We start from the raw sequence: 19,830 nt of genomic DNA on the forward strand, positions 1-19,830 counted from the left end.
GGCACCTTGATTTTGGTGGGTCTGCTTTCTTCTGCCAGCTCCTGATGATGTCATTTCTGGTTACCTCCCACACCAGGGCCAAACAGCCTCAGAGCCAAATCCTGGCCAGGACTCTCCTCCGAGCTCCCTCCCTCCTCTCTGTCCAGCCAGGCCTATTTTGTCCATTGCTGACATCTCGGTGAGATAAATCCCTTGTAATTAAAAAGACACAGAATTGAGGACACTTTTTCTCGTGTCATTTTTATTACTGTTGGTATACACTGTTGCACCCTGAAAAACAAAAACCTCTAAACGTTGAATTTAAAAATTAGGGATGGTTAGTTTTATGGTCAAGTTTCCTTTATTAACAAAGGAGTTCACCTTTTGTTTATGGAACTTTGTCTATTTGATAAGCCACAGGTTACGGAAACTGAAAGCTAAAATTTTTCAATGAGAAATGAAGACAATACAGTTGCAAGGAAGACAAGACTTTTTTTTTTTAAACATTCATTATATTTGCACCCCTACATTTTGAAGAACCAAGGGATACCTTGGTTTACAGGAGTTCTGTTTTCTTGTTGTTTCTAGATCTTGTCTGGCTGATGATCACATGAGTATCAGAGGACTACGTACAGACATGTGGTTCTTAGCTCTTCCAGGAAAATAGACCTGGAAACTCTGCTCTTTTTTTTCTTTTTATTGATTTTATTTCTCGAAGAATTTTCTAAGTTAATTGATCGTACACAGTTAACTTGATGTAATCTAAAGAAAATAGATGAAGTATAGTTTAGAAAAAATTACACATGCTCTAACCAGCCATCTCACTTGGCAATCATTTTCCAGAGAGTCTGTCCTTTCAAGATAGGGAGGTGGGTTTTTGGTTTTTGTATTTTTTTTTTTACACATGAATGATTACATCTACATATAAGAACTCAAACTCTTGCTGACCTCCCTCTGCAACACCAGCTGGCGTTGGGGGACAGAGCACTGAGGCAAGCAGGGGCCTCTCTCAAGGTGTCAGTAGCCCCAGGTTGCTGGGCCAACAGTCCTGGGGTGGGGGTTGGGCAGTCCACACATAAATGTGGCAGCTCCTCCCATCATAACAGCATTTGTGGAATGCACACTTCGGAGGGCTTCAGATGCATCCCATGGAGAAAGTAGGACATTTTCTTGGTCCTTTTGCAGCCAAAGTTCTTTGAAAGCACAAGACCCTGCAGCTGGAGAAAGAAACCACACCAGGGTCCCACATTTCTAGGCCCTCACCCAGTAAGCAGCCCTCGTATGGTTGCTCCATCCTCGGAACACTGGGACCCTCTCCAGCCCTCACTTCAATAATGTGAGCATCTGGATAGTTTTTCCGTCCAGAAATTACTGATTTAAAAGGAATAGCTGTTCCAGAGATTTGGAGTCCAGCTCAACAATCCCAGGTATGTCCCTGAATTGATTTTGAAGAAGCAGGTGCTGTCCTGGGTCCCTTCTCACCCACCTAGTCAAGCCAGCATGAAAGGCCAGTGTGGGGAACACAGAGACCTATACCAAGCTGCTCTCCTGACTGTCTGCTTCCAGCCAGCGCTCATGAACTTGCCCACGGAGCCAGCCAATTTGGATTCATGGATGGCTTCTGATTTGTAGCAGCTAAGTTTCTGTTTTCAGACTTCCTCACACTGATTTTTCCCTGGGGTTTTGGGACAACTGAGGTCCCCCAAAGCCTCAGAACAAAACCCAGAAAGGAGAGGTGGTCTAGAGTGTGTGTGTGTGTGTGTGTGTGTGTGTGTCTCCTTGCCTTCCTTTGGGGGCATCTGTTTTTGTGACTCACCAGCTGGTCTCAAGGCTCCTCTCCCATCAGGCCAGGTGTCCAGAACTGGAGGAGGTCTGGCCGGTGTGGGAGGAAGGTTGTGAGAAGGAGGCGTGGGTGGCAGCTTAGACCCCAAGAAACAGTGTCCCTGGAGCTATTCTCCGAATTCACTTGGGTTGACTCCATGAGAATTGTGGTAAGCGAAGGCCCTGGGGAAGGGGCTGCTAAAGACAGAGTAATGCTGGACAGAACTTTCTAGAAACTTCAAGGCTCCCAGGAACCCTGGGCAGCTTTCTGTCCAGGAATCACTGTGAAGCGTGGAGAGGCTGCCCTGGGAGAGTGGGAGAAGGTTAAGGTGGGATTGGGGTAGGGGTCATTGGTAGGGGGCTCAGTCCTCAGTCTTTTTTTTTTTTGCTCCCTGGAGAATCTCACTCTGAACTTGGAGAGGCGGCAGAGTCCCCATCCTCGGGGTCCTGCCTGTGGGGGGAGATGGGCTGACCCCCCTTCACACGCTTCCACTTCATCCTTCGGTTCTGGAACCACACTTTGACCTGATGAAGGAAGCAGAGGAGCCCAGTCACTTCAGGGCAGGTGTGACCACCTCACCAATACTGATGCTCAAGGTACCTGGGGTGCAGCTCCAGGAAGCCCAACTCGAAACTGTGCTTGCCCCTCCCCATGCCTCCAAAGGCTCCAGGTATTGAGACCAAAGGGAAGACTCATCAATCTGTTCAAAGACCTGTCTTACGTCTCCAGATAAAGAAAACATCACAGACAGAAGAACTAGTACTAAATGTCACTTTGCATTGACCCCACCCCCTCCACAAGTCCCACCCCTCTTAAGTGGACACCCTCCCTCAAGCTTCTATTACCCAGGAATCTGGGAACACAGAAACACCAACATTTCCCTTAGGCACATTTGGAAAGCATTTTCCAGCTTAGGTAGCTCTGATGTGGGCATTTTCTCATCTGAGCTTCAGCATTTACCTGCATGTAAACCTTTAGGGTGGGGTTATGACCCAGTTGGAGACAGGAGAGGTTAGGAGAAGATGTGATCCAGAGGTCCCAGAGCTATGAAGTGGTAGAAGCAAGATTTGAATCTAAGTCCTCTGATTCTAAATCCAGCACTCCAGCTGATCACTTTCTCAACTGAAAGCTGCTATCAATTATTATTATATTTTACTCCCCATCAGAGCATGAGTATGGGTGGAATGCTCTGAAGAAGAGGCCAAAACAAACGGCTAGGAAGTTTTTCTCAGAGTGTGCCCAGGAACCAGCTGCATGTCCAAATCACCTGGAGAACCTACTAGAAATGCAGATTCCCTCTATTACTCTATTACTGCACTATCACACTGTGGAACCCTGAAATCTGCATTTTAAACAAGGACCTGGGTGATTCTACTGCACACTCACATTTGGGGATAAGCAGAGCAGAGGTTTCAACCCTGGCTGCATGTGAGAATCACCTGGGGGACTTTTTTTTTTTTTTTAGTATTTATTTATTTGGCTGCACCAGTCTTAATTGCCTCATATGAGCTCTAGTTCCCTGACCAGAAATTGAACCCGGTCACCTGCATTGGGAGCAGAAGTCTTAACCACTGGACCACAAGGGAAGTCCCAACCTGGGGGACCTTTGAAGAATTCTGATGCCTGGACTCCTCCCCAGACCAGTGAAAACAATCTTTAGGGGTGAGCTCCATACATTGGCCTTGTTAGAATCTCCACAGGTGATTGTCAGGTACAACCAGAATGTCTGGATTGGGTGGAGGGAGAGGAGGAAGGAGAAGGTTCCAGGAGAAGGGGGGAGGGAAGGGGGGGATGAGAGAGCACAGGAAATGAGGGATGGCCACAAGAGGAGGGGCTCCTCCATGTTGCACCTGCCGCTCGGAGAGGTCCAGGTTTACTGCGATCTCATATCTTCGGAGTCGGGTCAGGTAGTTGTGATGAGCAAACTCAGCTTCGAGCTCCCGCAGCTGCTCCTTGGTGAAGGCTGTCCGCTCCTTGCGGGCCTTGCTGGCGCCCTCTGGCTTCGCTCGATTCTCCTGGTTGTCTGGGGAGAGAGGACCCCAAACAGGAAGACATGAACCGCAGGGACCTTGATTCCCTTTCTTTTGTCTTCAAGCAGAGGCACAGCCTGTCGCTCTTATTTTTAAAGGATGCTGAGAAAGATCCCACCGTGTCGCTTTATCATCCCTTCTAATGTCTTAACCCTAAGAGAAATGGAAAGAATTTAGGATCCCAACCTCAAGTGCCCTGCCCCTCAAACAACTATTTTTAATTTCCAGAGCACAGGAAGCTGCCTTTGGCTGCTGAATGACCTCTACCACCTGAGCCACCCTCAACTTGACACTGGTAGTGGCTGTGAGCTTGTGGGGCAAGATGCTTTAAAACGGAGGTTCTCTGTCCTCGGGGAGATCAGCCCCATCTAGGAACTCATTTTGAATGCAAATCCTTGGGCATCACCACACACACACCTGCTGAATGAAAAACTCTGGGAGTGGGACCCAGTGATCTGTTTTAACAAGGCTTCTGATGATTCAGACACGCAGTCAGGGTTACAAACCACTGCTCTAAGACCTGGCTTCTCAAAGGATGGTCTGGTGGCAGTAGCAGCAGAGCCTGGGCACTGACCAGACTTGCAAGATCTCCTGCTGCCCACCTCCCATCCTCAGATCTACTGAATCAGAATCTGGATTTTAGCACGATCCCCTTAGGAGTCAGGGCTTCCCTTGTGGCTCAGATGGTAAAGACTGCCTGCAATGCGGGAGACCCGGGTTCGATCCCTGGATGGGAAAGATCCCCTGGAGAAGGTCATGGCAACCCACTCCTGTATTCTTGCCTGGAGAATGCCATAGACAGAAGAGCCTGACAGGCTACAGTTCATGAGGTTGCAAAGAGTCAGGGACAAGACTGAGCGACTAACACTATTACTAACCTTAGGAGTTGTGTGCACATGTACATTGAGAAGCGCTACTTTAAGTTTCTTCCTGGCTTCCAAGACCTACCCTAGCCCCTACCTTTGACACTAGGAGGGGCCCAGTCTGGGAAGTTCATTTATGAAGGAGGCTCTGGGTTAGACATAGCAGGGGCTCAGTCGCAGCTGCTAACAGGCGTGCAGGGACCAAGCACTTTAGGGATATCAGCCACTTAATCCGCACAGGAATTCAGCCAGGTGAGTTCTAGGACGAAACCCATTTTACAGACCAGAAAACTAAGCACAGAGAAGTGAATTGTTCTTTTGGCCAGTGAGTGGAGGGGCTGGAATCCACTCAGGCAGTTTGACTCACACACTGTTGTAATGAAATACATGTAGGAGGGCTTTACAAACTGTTAAGTGCTGTATACATAGAAGGGACTGTATCGTGACCTCCCAGAGCAGGGTAAGAGACAGTGGTGGGTGGAGAGGCGTAAAGGAAGGAGACTGACACACCCACACAATGAACGACCAACGCGTGCCACGTGGCCGGGAAAGGGCTCCAGGAAAGGGCTCCAGGAAGCACGTTTTACGCAGGGCTCTAAAAATTAGAAGTCTTTCAACTCACTGTCCTTGTTTTACAGACTGGGAAGCTGGCCAAACTGCCAGACTGCCAAACCGGGTCGGGATACAGAGCCCCCTCGTCCACTCCGCGTTCCGTTGGGAACTTCAACCTGCCGGTTCTTTCTAGCGCTTTCCACGCAGTCCCTTGTATTTCAGTCGGCGAGTCCCCGCCAGGAGCCCGGGAGAAGGGCGGGGACATGCGGCTCAGGAGCGGGGAGGCGAGCGGGACAGAGATGGGGACGTCTCCCGCCCCGGACCGGCGTATGGAAGCGAAGCGGAGAAGGCGGAGGAGGGCCGCCTCCCGGGGTCCCCGCAGCCCCGATTCCTGGGCTCCCTGCAGCCCCGATGCCCGGCTGTCCGCGCCGGGTCCGGGTGGGCTGCCCACCCGCGCCCGGGGGCCGGGAAGGAAGGGGGCGACCTCTCCCGCCGGGCTGCCTGCCCGGACCTCTCCGGAAGCGGAGCGGGGGCTGGAGGGGAAGGACGCGCCGCCCGGCCGGGGTCCCCCAGGAGTCCTTAGCCTTGGCCGTCGCGGCCCAGGGAGGGAGGGGCGGTCATGGTCACGCCGCGGAGGGGGAGCGAGGCCGCGAAGCCTGGCGCGGTTCCCATCCGCTCCTGCCCGGGGACTCAGTGTTTCCCAGTACTTTCCTTTCACATCAGCGGGTGTGTCAAACCCAGAGGACTTGCGCCGAGGTTTGCATCCTGGATCTTCTTGCTGGAGCCTCTCAGGAAGTCGCTTAACCTCCCTGGGCTTCAGCCTCTTTATCTAGAAATCTACCTCCCAGCGTTATTGGGAAGCCTGGACAAGCTGCTGTAGGTGGAAAATGCTTTTAAAACTTCAAAGCGCTGAAACGAATATATAGTATTCTGATTCTTCGGTTCCTTGAGATGCCATTTGAGGGCCTGGGGTAATAGCAGCTGTCACTTCTTAAAGTCTTACCTGTGCTAAGATGCAGTCACGGCTTTAATCGTCCCCACATAACACTGGAAGGAGTAGGCAGTATTATTATCCCTTTATCTTTGTCATGTGGATTTGTGTGATAATTTGATTCATAGCTGTCTCTCCCCAGGGATGTAACTGCTTTTCTCACTTGCTACTGAACCCGGCACATAGGAGGTACTTGCTAAATGTTTGCTAAGTCCTTCTCAGTATACAGAGGCAGAAGCAACCTCAGAGAGGCCCGGGAACTTGGCTGGGTAGCTTTGGGGCAGCGGAACTGAGATTTGAATCCAGATCCAGCTGACGAGAGCCATGGCCATCATCAGCCCTGGTGTCAGGTTCTGGTGGCTGGCTGGCTGTCTGGGGGCAGCTCTGTACATCTCCACCTCCAGCGCTCTCAGAAGCCTTGTCCTGGGTTGATGCTCACACTCCACCTTCCCCTTCTCCCAGGCCTGCTTAGGTGTGCATAGGTGCCCTATGGACACCTCTTCCCCAGTTATACCCATCCTATACACACATACAGAGTCCTGCACATAATGTTTCCTAGAGAGAAGAGGGGAGATCAGGAGCCGAGCCCTTTGTAGCTGGTCTTGGACTGGTTGGGGTGTGGAGGTGGCGACAACCAGGGCAAACCCTCCCTATCCATTCTCCTCTCTCATCTCTTATTATCCTGATTTGGGCACTGGGGCCTCAGGATAAGCTGGGAACCCAGTGTCTGAACCCGTATGTGAACCTCAAGGCAACATTCAGCTAAACAGGGTGGCACCGGGAAGACCTTTGTCCCTCATCAGCTTCCCACAGGCGTTAAGAACCCTTTAGAAATGTTAGAAATGACAAAAGGGCCAGAAGTATATCAAGTTAGCTATCGCGACCACTGTGATCAAAAGGCTGCTTCGAAGGTAAAATGAGATGGGAGACGTGTGTTAACATAGCACAGTGCATGGCATTCAACTGAGATCCCTTTGAAAGAACCACCAGAAGAGGTTCTACTGGGATGATGCTGGAGAGGTAGCACAGGCAGAAGTAAAACACGGTGCTTCTCGGGACACCACGTCTCAAGAACCGTGCGAAAAGGACGCCTTTTCAATCTCTGGCCTTGTAACTGTTTTCCCTTCTCCCAGTACTTTTGCATATCTGTGCTCGAATCTGTGTCACTATTGCTTCCAGGCACAGTAACTAGAATTGATCTGCGTGAGGATCCACAGCAGTCCTCCTGGTCCTGATTCTTCCCCAGGGCCAAAGGGCGCTTCTTCCATGACAGCAGAGGGAGGAGGCTGGCGTTCAGCAGGCTGCTTCTGTGTCTATGGAGGAGCCACGTGACCCCACCCCATCCTCTGCACACCCTCAGAGGGAGCAGGGCCATGATGGAATGGTCCAGAGTGCCCAGAGAAATGCAAACAGGATGTGTCTGTGTGATATTGTGGTTTCCACCATGAGCTTTTACACCATCCAAGGTAAATTATTTCATAAATAGCTGTCACGTTTGGCAGGCCTTCTTAAAGTCAGCAGACAGCTTTATCGGGACTAGAGGGAGGCTCAGACAGACGTTGGGGAATGTGCCTTTTTTGGAGTCCTGTATTCCTACTCCCCAACTCTCACAGCCATTTAACATAAATTTCTATCCAAGACCAGATAGATGGTCACATGCCCCACGTTCAAATAGCACATTGCAGTTGACAATTGACAATGGGTTTCTCTTCCCCAGAGATAAACTTCTGTTGGGCTTTCCTCTGTACTATAGAATCATAGAATAGCAGACCTAGAAGGGGACTTAGAGATGATCTGATGTGGCCTTTTTATGTTATAGGTTAAGGTAAGAAACTTGCCTAAAGACATACAGCAAGTTAGTGGCAGAAGTGGGCTGAGAACCCAGATTTCCTTGAGAGGAAGCTATTTCCTTGCCATGGCTGCTTCCTATTAGATCCTCTTAATTATTCTGTGAAGTAGGTAAGGTATGCTGCTGCTGCCGCTGCTAAGTCGCTTCAGTCGTGTCCGACTCTGTGCGACCCCATAGACGGCAGCCCACCAGGCTTCCCCGTCCCTGGGATTCTCCAGACAAGAATACTGGAGTGGGTTGCCATTTCCTTCTCTAATGCATGAAACTGAAAAGTGAAAGTGAAGTTGCTCAGTCGTGTCCGACCCTTAGCAACCCCATGGACTGCAGCCTTCCAGGCTCCTCCATCCATGGGATTTTCCAGGCAAGAGTACTGGAGTTGGGTGCCATTGCCTTCTCCGGTAAGATATACATTAGACCATAGAACAAATGAGGAAATTGAGACCCAGAGATTAAATGGGTTGCCCAAAGCCCCCCGGGACCCGTCCAGGTTAGGTCACCCTGGGCTGCGGGGACAATGAGTATGGAGATGTGGTTACTCCAAGGATGGCAATCTGAATCTGTGTCCAGGTCGGCCTCCCAGGGACTTCCCTAGGTGAGACCTTGGCAAATCCTCTGAAAATGGTGCCTATAGTTTCCTGGGCTACACACCAGACCTTTAATGTGCTCATTAGCTGTGGTTTTGTTTTCTTTTTAATTTGACCACACTGTGAAGCATGTGGGATCTTAGTTCCCTGACCAGGGATTGAACCCACGCCCCCTGCATTGGAAGCATGGAGTCTTAACCACTGGACCACTGGGGAAATGCCCTGCTCATTAGTTTTGACACTTTCAGCTTCAGAGGGAGGAGTTAAAGCCCTCAAAATAGACAAGACCTGGATGGAACCATTCCCCAGATGCGTTTGCATCCAGACCTGTCTGGCTTCCTAGGACTGGCCCGCCTCTCTCTCTGGGCCCCGCCCCACCTCAATGTCTAGACCCTTTTCCTCTCCCATGGGGGCCTGAGGAGACATGGTAGGGCTCCCAGCTTCTTTGAGGAGCCCAGCAGTGGGCCTGGGGAATTTAGGTTATGTTCTCTGGGATGGGAATGCCTAGGGGTAGAGTCATGTTTGCTGAGAGTCCCAGGTGGTGGTGGTGGGGCAGGCAGTGACGGTGGGCTCTGATGAGGGAAAGTGGAATGGACTGAGTGAGGAGTTGGGGTGTGGGGACCATGGAGGTTTGCAGCAGAGAATTGGAGGGGGGAGGGGCAGTGGAAATGAGAGGTAGGAGCTGCAGTGAGCTTCTGAGATGGTTGGGGAAGGCACAGGCAGCGCTGGGCTTTGTGTTTATAAGTTCCAGATGTCGCCCTCAGCTGTCACCAAAGGAAGTGTAGGCTTTAGGACCCAGGCCCCGCTGCTCACACGGTTCCTTCATCATTGAATTCAAGGAAGATGGGAAAACATGAAATAGAAAAGGCTAGAGTGGGGGTGGGAGCTGAGAGGTGCCAGGGCAGCCTGATTCAGTGGGCAGAGTGGGCACTGAGGACGCTGGCTCTAGGGGTCTCCAGGGGCCTCAAGTCTTGCCCCTCAGAGGTGGGTATGGATTTGCAATCAGCGTGATGCTCAAGAGTCATGCTCATGACCCAGGTGACACTTACTGAGGTTGTCCATTTATTTTGTTATCACGTCCTTTCCTTTGTCTGTCAAACACCCTGCTTCTCTAGGGATTCATTCCTAAAACAGTCTCCATTTTTTCTTCTCTGTGTGAAAAAAATAAGAATGCCAGGATTGGGACTTCCCTGGTGGTCAAGTAGTTAACACTTCACCTCCCAATGCAAGAGATGGAGGTTTGATCCCTGGTCGGGGCACTAGGGTCCCATATGCCTTGTGACCAAAAGACCAAAACATAAAATAGAAGCAATATCGTAACAAATACAATAAAGACTTTAAATAACGGTCCACATGAAAAACAAACAAACAAACAAACAAACAAACAAACTCGAAAAAGAATGCAGGATCTCCTTGTGGCCAGAAGCAACACCCTATAAGAATGGAAAAGCTCTAGTGGCCAACAGACCCTGGACCCCGGGCTAGGGAAGCTCTGAGGTCCTGCCAAAGGGATTTTTAACTGGAGCATTTGTGCCACTGCTAGAATCTTGTCCCCATTTCCTCTGTTTATGGGCCGAATCGTGTCCCCTCTATCAATTAATATTTTGACATTCTAACCCTCAGTACCTCCGAATGCGACTGTTTTGAGATAGGGTCTTTCAAGAGGTGATGAAGTTAAAATGAGGCTGTTAAGTACTTTCACAGAAGTACTTTCTGTACTTTAAGTACAGAGTACGAAAGTAGTTTAAATACTTTTGCTCAGTCGTGTCCGACTCTTTGCGACCCCATGTTCTATACAGTCCATGGGGTTCTCCAGGCCAGAATACTGGAGTGGGTGGATCTTCCCTTCTCCAGGAAGGCTGTTAGCGTGAGCCTTAATCCAATCTGACTTGTGTCTTCATAAGAAGAGATGAGGACACAGAGAATGACCACGCACAGAAGAATGACCAAGTGAGGACATGACAAGAAGGTGGCCATTTGCCAGCCAAAGAGAGAAGCCTCAGGAGAAACCGAACCTGCCAACATCTTGATCTTTGACTTCCAGTTTCCAGAACTGTGGGAAAATAAATGTCTGTTGTTTAAGCTACCCAGTCTGTGGTATTTGTTATACCCAAGCGGGCCAAGATGCCCCCCACCTAACTCCCTACAGCTGTGCTTACCACTAAGGAGAGAGAGGGAACAAGGCCATAATGGGTACAAAGCTGATGCAAGACCATAGGGACCTCTCTGCAAATTAGAAAAAGGGGTGCTTTCCTCTAGACTGGTGAGCACAGCCACTTGTTCACGTGGCAGTTGGGCCCTTTAACTGCCCAGCCCAGAGCCCCCCTAAGTGCCTGACCATGGTGGGTCCCCTTTGCTGCTCAGCCATAGCAGCTCCCCTTGCTGGACCCAACCCCAGTGCCCTGTAGGGGATTCCTGTGAGTCAGCCCAGCCTGCATGTGGATGTTTACACATCTTTCTGACCCCAGCACTCACCCTGACCCTGTGCTGGTTTTATGATTGAAGTCTGGCTCTCTGCACACTTTTTCATGAGTGAGACTATAAAAGTCCTGATGCATTTTACAGAAGCACAGCACACATGGTGAAAACCCCATGCCAGGCGGTGGAGCCACTCTCAGAAAGTGAGAAAATGAATGAGTGAATGCCAGATTACAGTAGAGGCTATTGGCCAGACACACAGCTTCTGTGTACAAATGTTACAGTAGGTGCTAGTGATACTGCACAGGTGAATCAGATAGCATTCCAGCTATCTAGACACTTCTGTTTTAAGGAAAAAGGCCATTGTGTGCATCTATAACTCGATATAAGCCAACTGTGGTTTGATGCTAAAATAGAGTTGTCAACAGGGCATGCTCCACATGTGTGGAAAGAGAGGTCACCAAAGGATTCTTGGACACTCAACAAACCAGGAAGAGAAGGAAATTACTTCAACATAATAAAGGCCATATATGAAAAGCCTGTAGCTAATATCATACTCAGTGGTGAAAAACTAAAATAGTTTTCTCTAACGTTAGGAAGTAGGCAAGGATGCCCATTCTTACTATTTCCATTTGATATAGTGCTGAAAGTCCTAGCCAGAGCAATCAGACAAGAAAAAGAAGTTAAGAGATATCTAAGTCAGAAAGAAAGAAGTAAAATGATCTCTCTTTGTAGATAGTACACTCTTGTATGTGGAAAACCCCAAAGATTCCACAAAAGCCTTTTAGAAGTAATACATTCATCAAGGTTGCAGGATACAGAATCAACATGCACAACTCAGTTGTGTTTCTATACACGAACAATAAACAATTCAAAAGGGAAATTAAGAAAATAATCCCATTCACAATACCATCAAAAAGAATAAAATACTTAGGAATAAATTTAACTAAGAAGGGAAAAGACTTGTACAATGAAAATTACAAAACATTGCTAAAAGAAATTAAAGACACAAATGAAAAGAAAGACATCCTGTGTTCATGGATTTTGAAAGGCAATATTGTTAAAATGTCCATACTACACAAAGTGATCTACAAACTCAGTGCAATCCCTACAAAAATCCCAATGGCATTTTTTGGCAAAACTAGAAAAAATCATCCTGAAATTCCTAGGAAATCTCAAAGAACCCTGAATAGCCAAAACAATTTTGAGAAAGAAAAACAAAGCTGGAGGCTTCCTGCTTCCTGATTTTCAAACACATTACAAAGCGACAGTAATCAAAACACTGTGATACCGGCATAGGAGGAGACACATACATCAATGGAACAGAATAGAGAGCCCAGAAGTAAGCCTTCACATAAATGATCAAATGATCTTCAACAAAGGTGCCAAGGCTACACAATGGGGAAGGAACAATCTTAAACAAACGGTGCTGGGAAAACAGGATCTCCACAAGCAAAGGGATAAAGTTGGATCTTTTCTGTACACCACACATAAAAATTAACTTAAAAATACATTAAAGGCCTAAAAATGCAAGACCTAAAACTAGAAAACTCCTAGAAGAAAACATGGAGAGAATGGATTTGGCAATGATTTCTTGGATATGACACCAAAAGTATGGTCAACAAAAGCATTCTATAGGGAAAACAGTATAGTGGTTCCTCAAAAGATTAAAATAGTTACCATATGATCCAACAGTTCTACTTCTGAGTATATATACAAAAGAATTCACAGCAGGATCTTAAAGAGATTTGCACATCCACGTCCATTGCAGAATCATTGATAATAATCAAGAGGTGGAAGCAAACCAAGTGGCCATTACAGATGAATGAATAAAGAAAATGTGCATATACACACAGCAGAATATTATTCAGCCTTAAAAAAAATAAAGAAATTCTGTCATATGCTACAACACAGATAAGGCTTGAGGACACCGGGCTAAGTAAACTAAATCTATCATGAAAAGACAGATACTGCTTGATTCCACATATATGAGGTAAAAAGCTGAAACTCCAAGTACTTTGGCCACCTCATATGAAGAGTTGACTCATTGGAAAAGATTCTGATGCTGGGAGGGATTGGGGGCAGGAGGAAAAGGGGACGACAGAGGATGAAATGGCTGGATGGCATCACTGACTCGATGGACGTGAGTCTGAGTGAACTCCGGGAGTTGGTGGACAGGAGGCCTGGCGTGCTGCAATTCATGGGGTCGCAAAGAGTCGGACACGACTGAGCGACTGAACTGAACTGAACTGAAAGTTCAAATTCTTAGAAACAGAAAGTAGAATGCTGGTTGCCAGGGCCTGGGGAGAGGGGTGGTGCAGGGAAGAGGGTAAAAGGAACTGTTTTTCAATGGATGTAGAATTTCATTGTATAAGATGAAAAAGTTCTAGAGATCTGTTGCACAATTTTATGTATATATATATATATATAGTTAATGCTACTGAACCGCACACTTAAAAGTGGTTATGATGGTCAAGCTTACATGATATGTTTTTGATCATAATAAAGAAAAAACAGATTTCAAATATTAGATGTTTGATGGTAAGAAACCTCAGGAGAGGTCCTTTATGAAGGTGCAAACTGTATTTATAAAATCAGCCACAGTTTCTAGCGATACTGTCATTTGAAACTTCTAAACTGTTACTTTCATTGAAATGATGCCATGTACAAGTGGAATCATGAAGGAAGGATGGAAGGAGTGAAGGATCCATGGAGTAGATGTCTTTCAAGCTGGATGTTAAAATAAGGCAGAAGGCTGTGGGAAGAGAAGGGTGTTTGAGGCAAGGGGAAGCAAGGGGAAGCACTGGACAAATCGGGGTGGTGGGGAGAAAAAGCAGGGTGCCTTTTCAAGGCAACTAAATTGGCTTGGTGGCTTCTTAAGTGGAGATAGAAGTGGAATGGGTGGGCTGTAGAGGGAAACCAGGTAGGAAAGAGGCCACTTTGTGGAGGGTTTTTCAACCTCAGGGGAAATTGAGAGTGTGCGTAGCTGGGCAGGGGCAGGGCAGGTGGACATCAGATCTTACAGGGGAGAAAACAGGGAAGGAGGAGCCCTGGGAGGCACACATGTTGGAGCTTCAGGAGTATGGGGTGGAGGACAAAGCAAGTCTGATGAAGACAGAATGACTGTGAGAGCATCAGCCAGCAGCGGGGATCCCAGGCACGGAGGCCCTCCCAGGCGGCCGATCAGATTCACCTGTTGCTGCCGGGCTGATCACACGCGACCTTCCCTTGAACTCCATCAGGAAATCACCATGAAATCCTTCATTCCCATAAATTAAAGATGACCATGGTAGCCATGACAGATTAGAGGGCAAACAGGAGTGGCAGCTGTCCTTGCCAGCAGGGGTCTTTAACGCTCCCTGGCCCCCTGGAGCAGGAGTGGTTAGGGCAAGTTAACATCACAACCAACTCCTAAATCAGCTTTGTGCAGTGAACCAACAGAAAGTTTCAGAGTGGGGTCCAGGGAGCCCCTCTTTCCTGACCATTTCCTTGAGCAATCAGCTCCACTTCCAGTGATGGCAAGTGATGGGAAAGCAGCTGGGACTAGCAGAGCTTTGAAGGAGACCGGTGAGCAGAGAACGTTCCTTTCGAAACGAACTTTCAGTAACTTTCTGTTACGGGACCCTTCCTGGCCAGGCCAACCAGCTTGGGACACGTTTACCAGACACGACTCACTCCCTCCCCCAGCTTCTCTGGTGAATCTCTGAGCTTCAGGCTCCTAATTGATGGCAACTGGATTTCAGGACCAACGATGATTTTAAGAAGTTTCCACATTTTATATCCCAGGCTCAGGAATTTCTGAGACAGCATGTTTGAAATGTTCAATTCCACTGTCCCCCCAAACAAAGGGCTATTTTTCAGATTCTATGTTCTGGAGACTAGTTCTGTAAAGACGGGCCTGATACCATTAACAACCACTATTATCGAACTCATGTGCAAGGCACAGGGTTCATCTCACGGATCACAGTGTTTAACCTTTGCAGGGACTCTATGTAGAAGGTGATACTGTTATAGTCCCATTTTACAGCTGGGGAGACAGAGGCTCCGAGAAATTAAGGACTTTCCCAACGTCAAGCAGTGGGAAGTGGCAGTGCCAACACGCAACCTGTCTGCCTGATTGTGAAGCATAATGGAAAACACACTTCTGATCAGTGCTGGTTAACCTTCCAGAGATGGCCTAGCAGGGGCCGGGGCGAGACACTCACATTGAGTACAACATGCAAGGGGTGCCAAAAACCACAGTAATGAAGAGAAAGAATATTTTAACACAATGTTTAAAAAAATCAAAATTCTTACAAAAAGTCCATGATGAATAGGATATCAAAGTTTAAAATAGTCCAACCAGTGGATCAGGATTGATAGGGTGGGTGGGGGTTCTTTGTTTTGTTTTTCAATATTTATTTTGGCTGTGCCAGGTCTTAGTTGGGACATGCAGGATCCAGTTCCCTGACCAGAGATCGAACCCCAGTCCCTTGCATTGAGAGTGTGGAGTCTTAGCCACTGGACCACCAGGGAAGTCCCAGGGTGGTGATTCTTTGTGGATTTGTCTCTTGTGATCTGAATTCCAGACTCCTGGAGTTAGTTGTGAGCCCTGCCCATCGCTTTCCCTTTTCTTTAGGTTCTTACAAAGCTGATCTTTCCTGCCTCTTTAATTAAATCCCAAAGGACGATGCAAGCCACTGGGGGATAAAGATTTCCATGTTGACCACAGAGTGTCTGGAACCCCAGAGAATGAATGAGAGTCAGCTAGCTGTGCCCTGCCTTGTGTGACTGCTGCTGCCAGTGCTGCTTCTGAGAGGACCTTGAGGGAGAGCTCAGAGCCCCTCCTGGGTGGGAACCTCTCCTGACCAGAAGTTGACTCTGTGAGGAGGGTGCCCTGGGGTGGCCAGCTGCTTGGCATGTGAGAAGCACCATCCACGGGCCACTCATCAAAAGGAAAGATGGTGCATTTGGGTCCAGCTGAAACATGGAATGACCTTGTCTAAGCCTGGCCCTTGGCTTTGTCCATGCCTTCCCAGTACCCTTGGCTCACAGCTCCCTGGAAAGTGTCTGGATGTAGCTGAGGTGGGTGTGGGCAGAGATTGAAGAGTTACAGTGGCAGGCGCTGTAGAGGGGCGAGCTCTTCAACTAGGCACAGCCAAGGAGCTGAGTGTTCCTTGGAGAGGAGAAGCAGAAAGTGTCCCATTCTCAGCAAATCTCCAGCCAGGCCTAGGAACAGTTCAGGGTTTAACTGGCTGAGAATTTAAAGAGCCCTCCTATTCATAGCATCCAAGAGGGCTATGTTTTGTTTTGCTTTGCTTTTAAATCAAAGAAATTATTGTTTTATTTATTGGTCTTGAAGCATGGCACCTGGGATCTTAGTTCCCTGACCAGGTATCAAACCCTTGCCCCCTACAGGGGAAGCACAGGGTCTTAACCACTGGACCACCAGGGACTGTGGTTTTTATCATCCACTGTGAGCACACTGAGGGACTTCTTCAAGCATGGAGGCCAGATATTTCAAAATGAGGATTGTGTTTGAGATCTACTGAAGGGTGTGGGATTTGGGGTCTGAAGTCTGAGGTTTGAGCTTTCTTCTAGGGTGACCAACTGTCCTGGGGACACTGGACTTTCAATGCTAAAACCAGGAAAGTGCTGGGTACATTGGGATGAGTGGGTCACTCTCTTTTAACTCCATGTTAGCAGAACTCCTCTCAAGCTTTTCAGTCTCTTCTTTTCCATGAGTAAAGAATCAAGGCACTGATAAGACCTGATGGAGCAAACTCGAACCTGTGCGACTCAGAACTATTGTATGTTTCTTCCAGCACCTTGAACCCCTCAGTCATAGCACAGTGACTGCCAGTGGCATCTGCTGGCCTCCCCTCCCTCTCAGTTTGAGCTGTTTGGGGGCGAGAACACCTTATTCATCCCTGCAGCCTCTGCCAAAACTCGGCAAACAGAAGGTGCTCGGGAAATCTGGGCTACTTTGCAAGCACTTTGTAAACTAAAGCAGAGAGTGTTCTCTTTGGTTGGTCTTCTCATTCGCTGCCTGCCCCTCATTAGCCCCATGAAAACTTTTCTGTAGGTTCAGACAGATAGATGTACCCTAAGGGCAGCCGTTAGGAGGACATAGTCGGGCAGTAGGTGCAGGAGGCAAGGGCACTGTCTTGCTCTGGTCGAAATAGAGACGGCGAATGAGACAAAAGGTGAATGGGTGGTGAGAGAAGTTGGGAGGTCCCATGGGGAGATGAGGAAAGAACAGTCCCCACCACCAGGAGGAGATGGACATTAACTGGGATCTGAACAAGCAGGTCAGCTCCATCCTCTGGCCTCTGATACTCCACCAGTGCTTACCCTCTGCTGCCTGCCTCTCTGACTCTCCCCAAGATTGGTGACTCCTCAGGAGGGCTCCTCTGAGGAGTGGCCTTTGGGAGATCACCCAGACCTTAGCAGGTTGTGCTGCCCCTCGGCCTGTGCACACAGCCCAGCAGGGCAGCGCATTCCTCACGGGCAGTCTGCCCCATACCTTAGCGTTTGCCTCTCGCATCCCTGCCCTATGTCTGCTTTGCTGCCTCTAGACTTCCAGAGACACAGAGTCCTGGTTCTGTTTGATTGCCCAGGGTCCCAGCCTTGGTCCTAGCCCTCTGAGCCTTGGGGAGTAAGCTAACTCTCCTGGGGAGTAAGCCCGGGGGCTCTCGGGGCCATTTGGAACCGGCTGGGGCATACTGGGGAGAACTGTAACCCAGACGCAGTCCAGTTCACAAAAGCCCCCTCCAGCCTTTGCCAACCTGTCCCTGGAAGCTCCATCCCACCTGCCCTCCAAATCTTTGTGGATCCTGTCTCATTCTCTTTTCAGCACATCCTTCCTGGAACCCAGGAGAGGTGAGGACACAGACACAGCCCCTATCACCAGAGAATCCCAGAATTCTGAGCAGAAATACCTCCAAAGGTAACTGGTTTAAGTCTCCTGCCTTTGGGGAGGTTAGATCATATTATCCCCCATTCACATCAGGCTACCTAGGCTCAGAGAAGGCAAGCAACTTCCTCAAGGTCACACAGTAAAGGAACAGTCAGCTGTTCCTCAGCCACCTACCTGAATTCTCCTTTTTCCGTCTGGTTGACTTCTTCTCCGTCTCGTTGGCAGTGCTCCCAAGGACCTCATAGTCCTCGCCTGGGCCTCCCGTGGTGTCCACCAGGCCTGGGCTGTTGGCCCCTATCTCCTTGGAGCCCCCCACGGGGCCTGGGTTGAGCCTACGCCGGGCCTCCGAGACAGGGAAGTGCCAATCGGGGGGCTGTGGGAAGGCAGGGTGCTGCTCAGTGAAGCCTCGCTCCTCCCGGGGCAGGCTGTGTGGGGTGGCTGCCAGGCATGAGGCTGAGAAGTCGGGGTATGCAGCTGTCGCTGTCGCTGGGAAGTCTGGTTTCTGGTGGAAGGAGAATGGGGTTGGCGGGTAGTGGGGGAGCCCTGAGGCCCCAGTGCCTTCCGAGTGCGGGTTTCGAAGGCAGCCCCAGACGGGGGCTGGGGGGTGGGGACCCCTCATGCAGCTGCTGGCCGCTGGATCCATCTGCTGTCTGCTGCCCGCCTCAATCCTTTCAAAGTTTGGATTCTTACCCTTTTTATATTCAAATTGTTAAAAATGCAACAAAAAAAGATTTTTTTTCAACAGGAGGGCAAAAGTGTTCGATAGAAAATTTGCCCCAGGAACCAAAACAAAAACCAAAATGAAAATTGCTCCTCAGAGTACGCACACGTGTGGGTGGCCACACATGCGTGTGCCCACACCTATGTTGGATTTGGCTCTTGGCTTCCTGTTCCCCCTGACCCACCAGCCTGCCTAGTGGGGTCCCCTATACGTGTATTTGTCGCCGATGACACTAAACATTTTCACTGTCCCAGCCCAGACGCACCGGCTGACGAGGGCTTGTCCTGGAGCCCGCAGCAAATGCCTGCAAAGAGCTGGTCCAGGGCTGCTGAGACACACTTTTAAATCCTGCGGTGGGGAGAGAGTGACAAATTTCTGAAGTGAAATGTGAGAGAGGAGAGGGAGGGGTTAACCAGCACACACACGATCCCCTCCAACCAAAACCCGAGCAGGCAACTATTAATCATCAGAAACCTTATATGCACATCTAATGGGATTTGCAGATGGAGTCTTTTAAAGAAACATTGTCTGTTTTTTTTTTTTAAGGAAAGAGAGCAGCACACACACACTTTCTTTAATGTGCCTCCTATAACACTATGAAGTTATTTTATTGCACTGTTAACAAAATTCCCCAAGTCTTGGATTTGAAAAAAGCCTTAAGTCAGATCCAGAAACCATCAAGTGCCAAATTCCAGGGAGTGAAGCGGGGAATAAGTGCAAGAGACAAGTTTGCTGATTGCATTTGATTTAAAGGCCCTTCTACTGCTGCTTGCAAAAAGGAAGGTGGATTAAAAGCAATTTTTTTTTGCAAGTCTCAGTGGCCCACTACGGTCTGTAGTAGAAAGAGAGACACACTCCAGAAAAAAAAGTATTTCTCTCGGCCCACAGTGACATTCTCACTTTCTCAGTAACTTAAAAAAACAATCAGATTCTTCCTTCCGCTCTTTAACCCCCAACTTACATGCCAATTAGCCACACTCTTGTCTAGTGGGGTTTCAAGTCATTTTTCTCCAAGGCAAAGGAAAGACACTTAGGTAGGTGCCTTGAAGTTTCTCCTGGCTTCCCCACCTGCTCTCTGGCCCTGTAACCTTCGCCCACCTGCTTTGTCTTCCCCACCCCCAGG

At 48.8% G+C, this 19,830-nt stretch overlaps 1 protein-coding gene across 2 annotated transcripts; it reads right to left on the reverse strand.

Annotated features, from left to right (window-relative positions):
• Positions 1–214: 214 nt before the first annotated feature.
• MEOX1 (mesenchyme homeobox 1) lies at positions 215–19,055 on the reverse strand. 2 transcript variants are annotated; one of them, XM_061391977.1, is made up of 3 exons: positions 18,161–19,055; positions 3,652–3,824; positions 215–2,325 (listed from the first exon to the last, which is right to left on the reverse strand). In XM_061391977.1, the coding sequence occupies exons 1-3, from the start codon at positions 18,627–18,629 to the stop codon at positions 2,203–2,205; spliced, it is 765 nt and encodes a 254-aa protein (XP_061247961.1). In that variant the 5' UTR covers positions 18,630–19,055; the 3' UTR covers positions 215–2,202. The 2 variants fall into 2 exon arrangements, with proteins under 2 accessions (XP_061247961.1, XP_061247962.1); XM_061391978.1 differs by lacking the exon at positions 3,652–3,824.
• Between the last annotated feature and the right edge of the window lie 775 nt (positions 19,056–19,830).

The sequence above is a fragment of the Bos javanicus genome, chromosome 19 (assembly GCF_032452875.1).
Source record: "Bos javanicus breed banteng chromosome 19, ARS-OSU_banteng_1.0, whole genome shotgun sequence".
Classification (NCBI taxonomy): domain Eukaryota; kingdom Metazoa; phylum Chordata; class Mammalia; order Artiodactyla; family Bovidae; genus Bos; species Bos javanicus.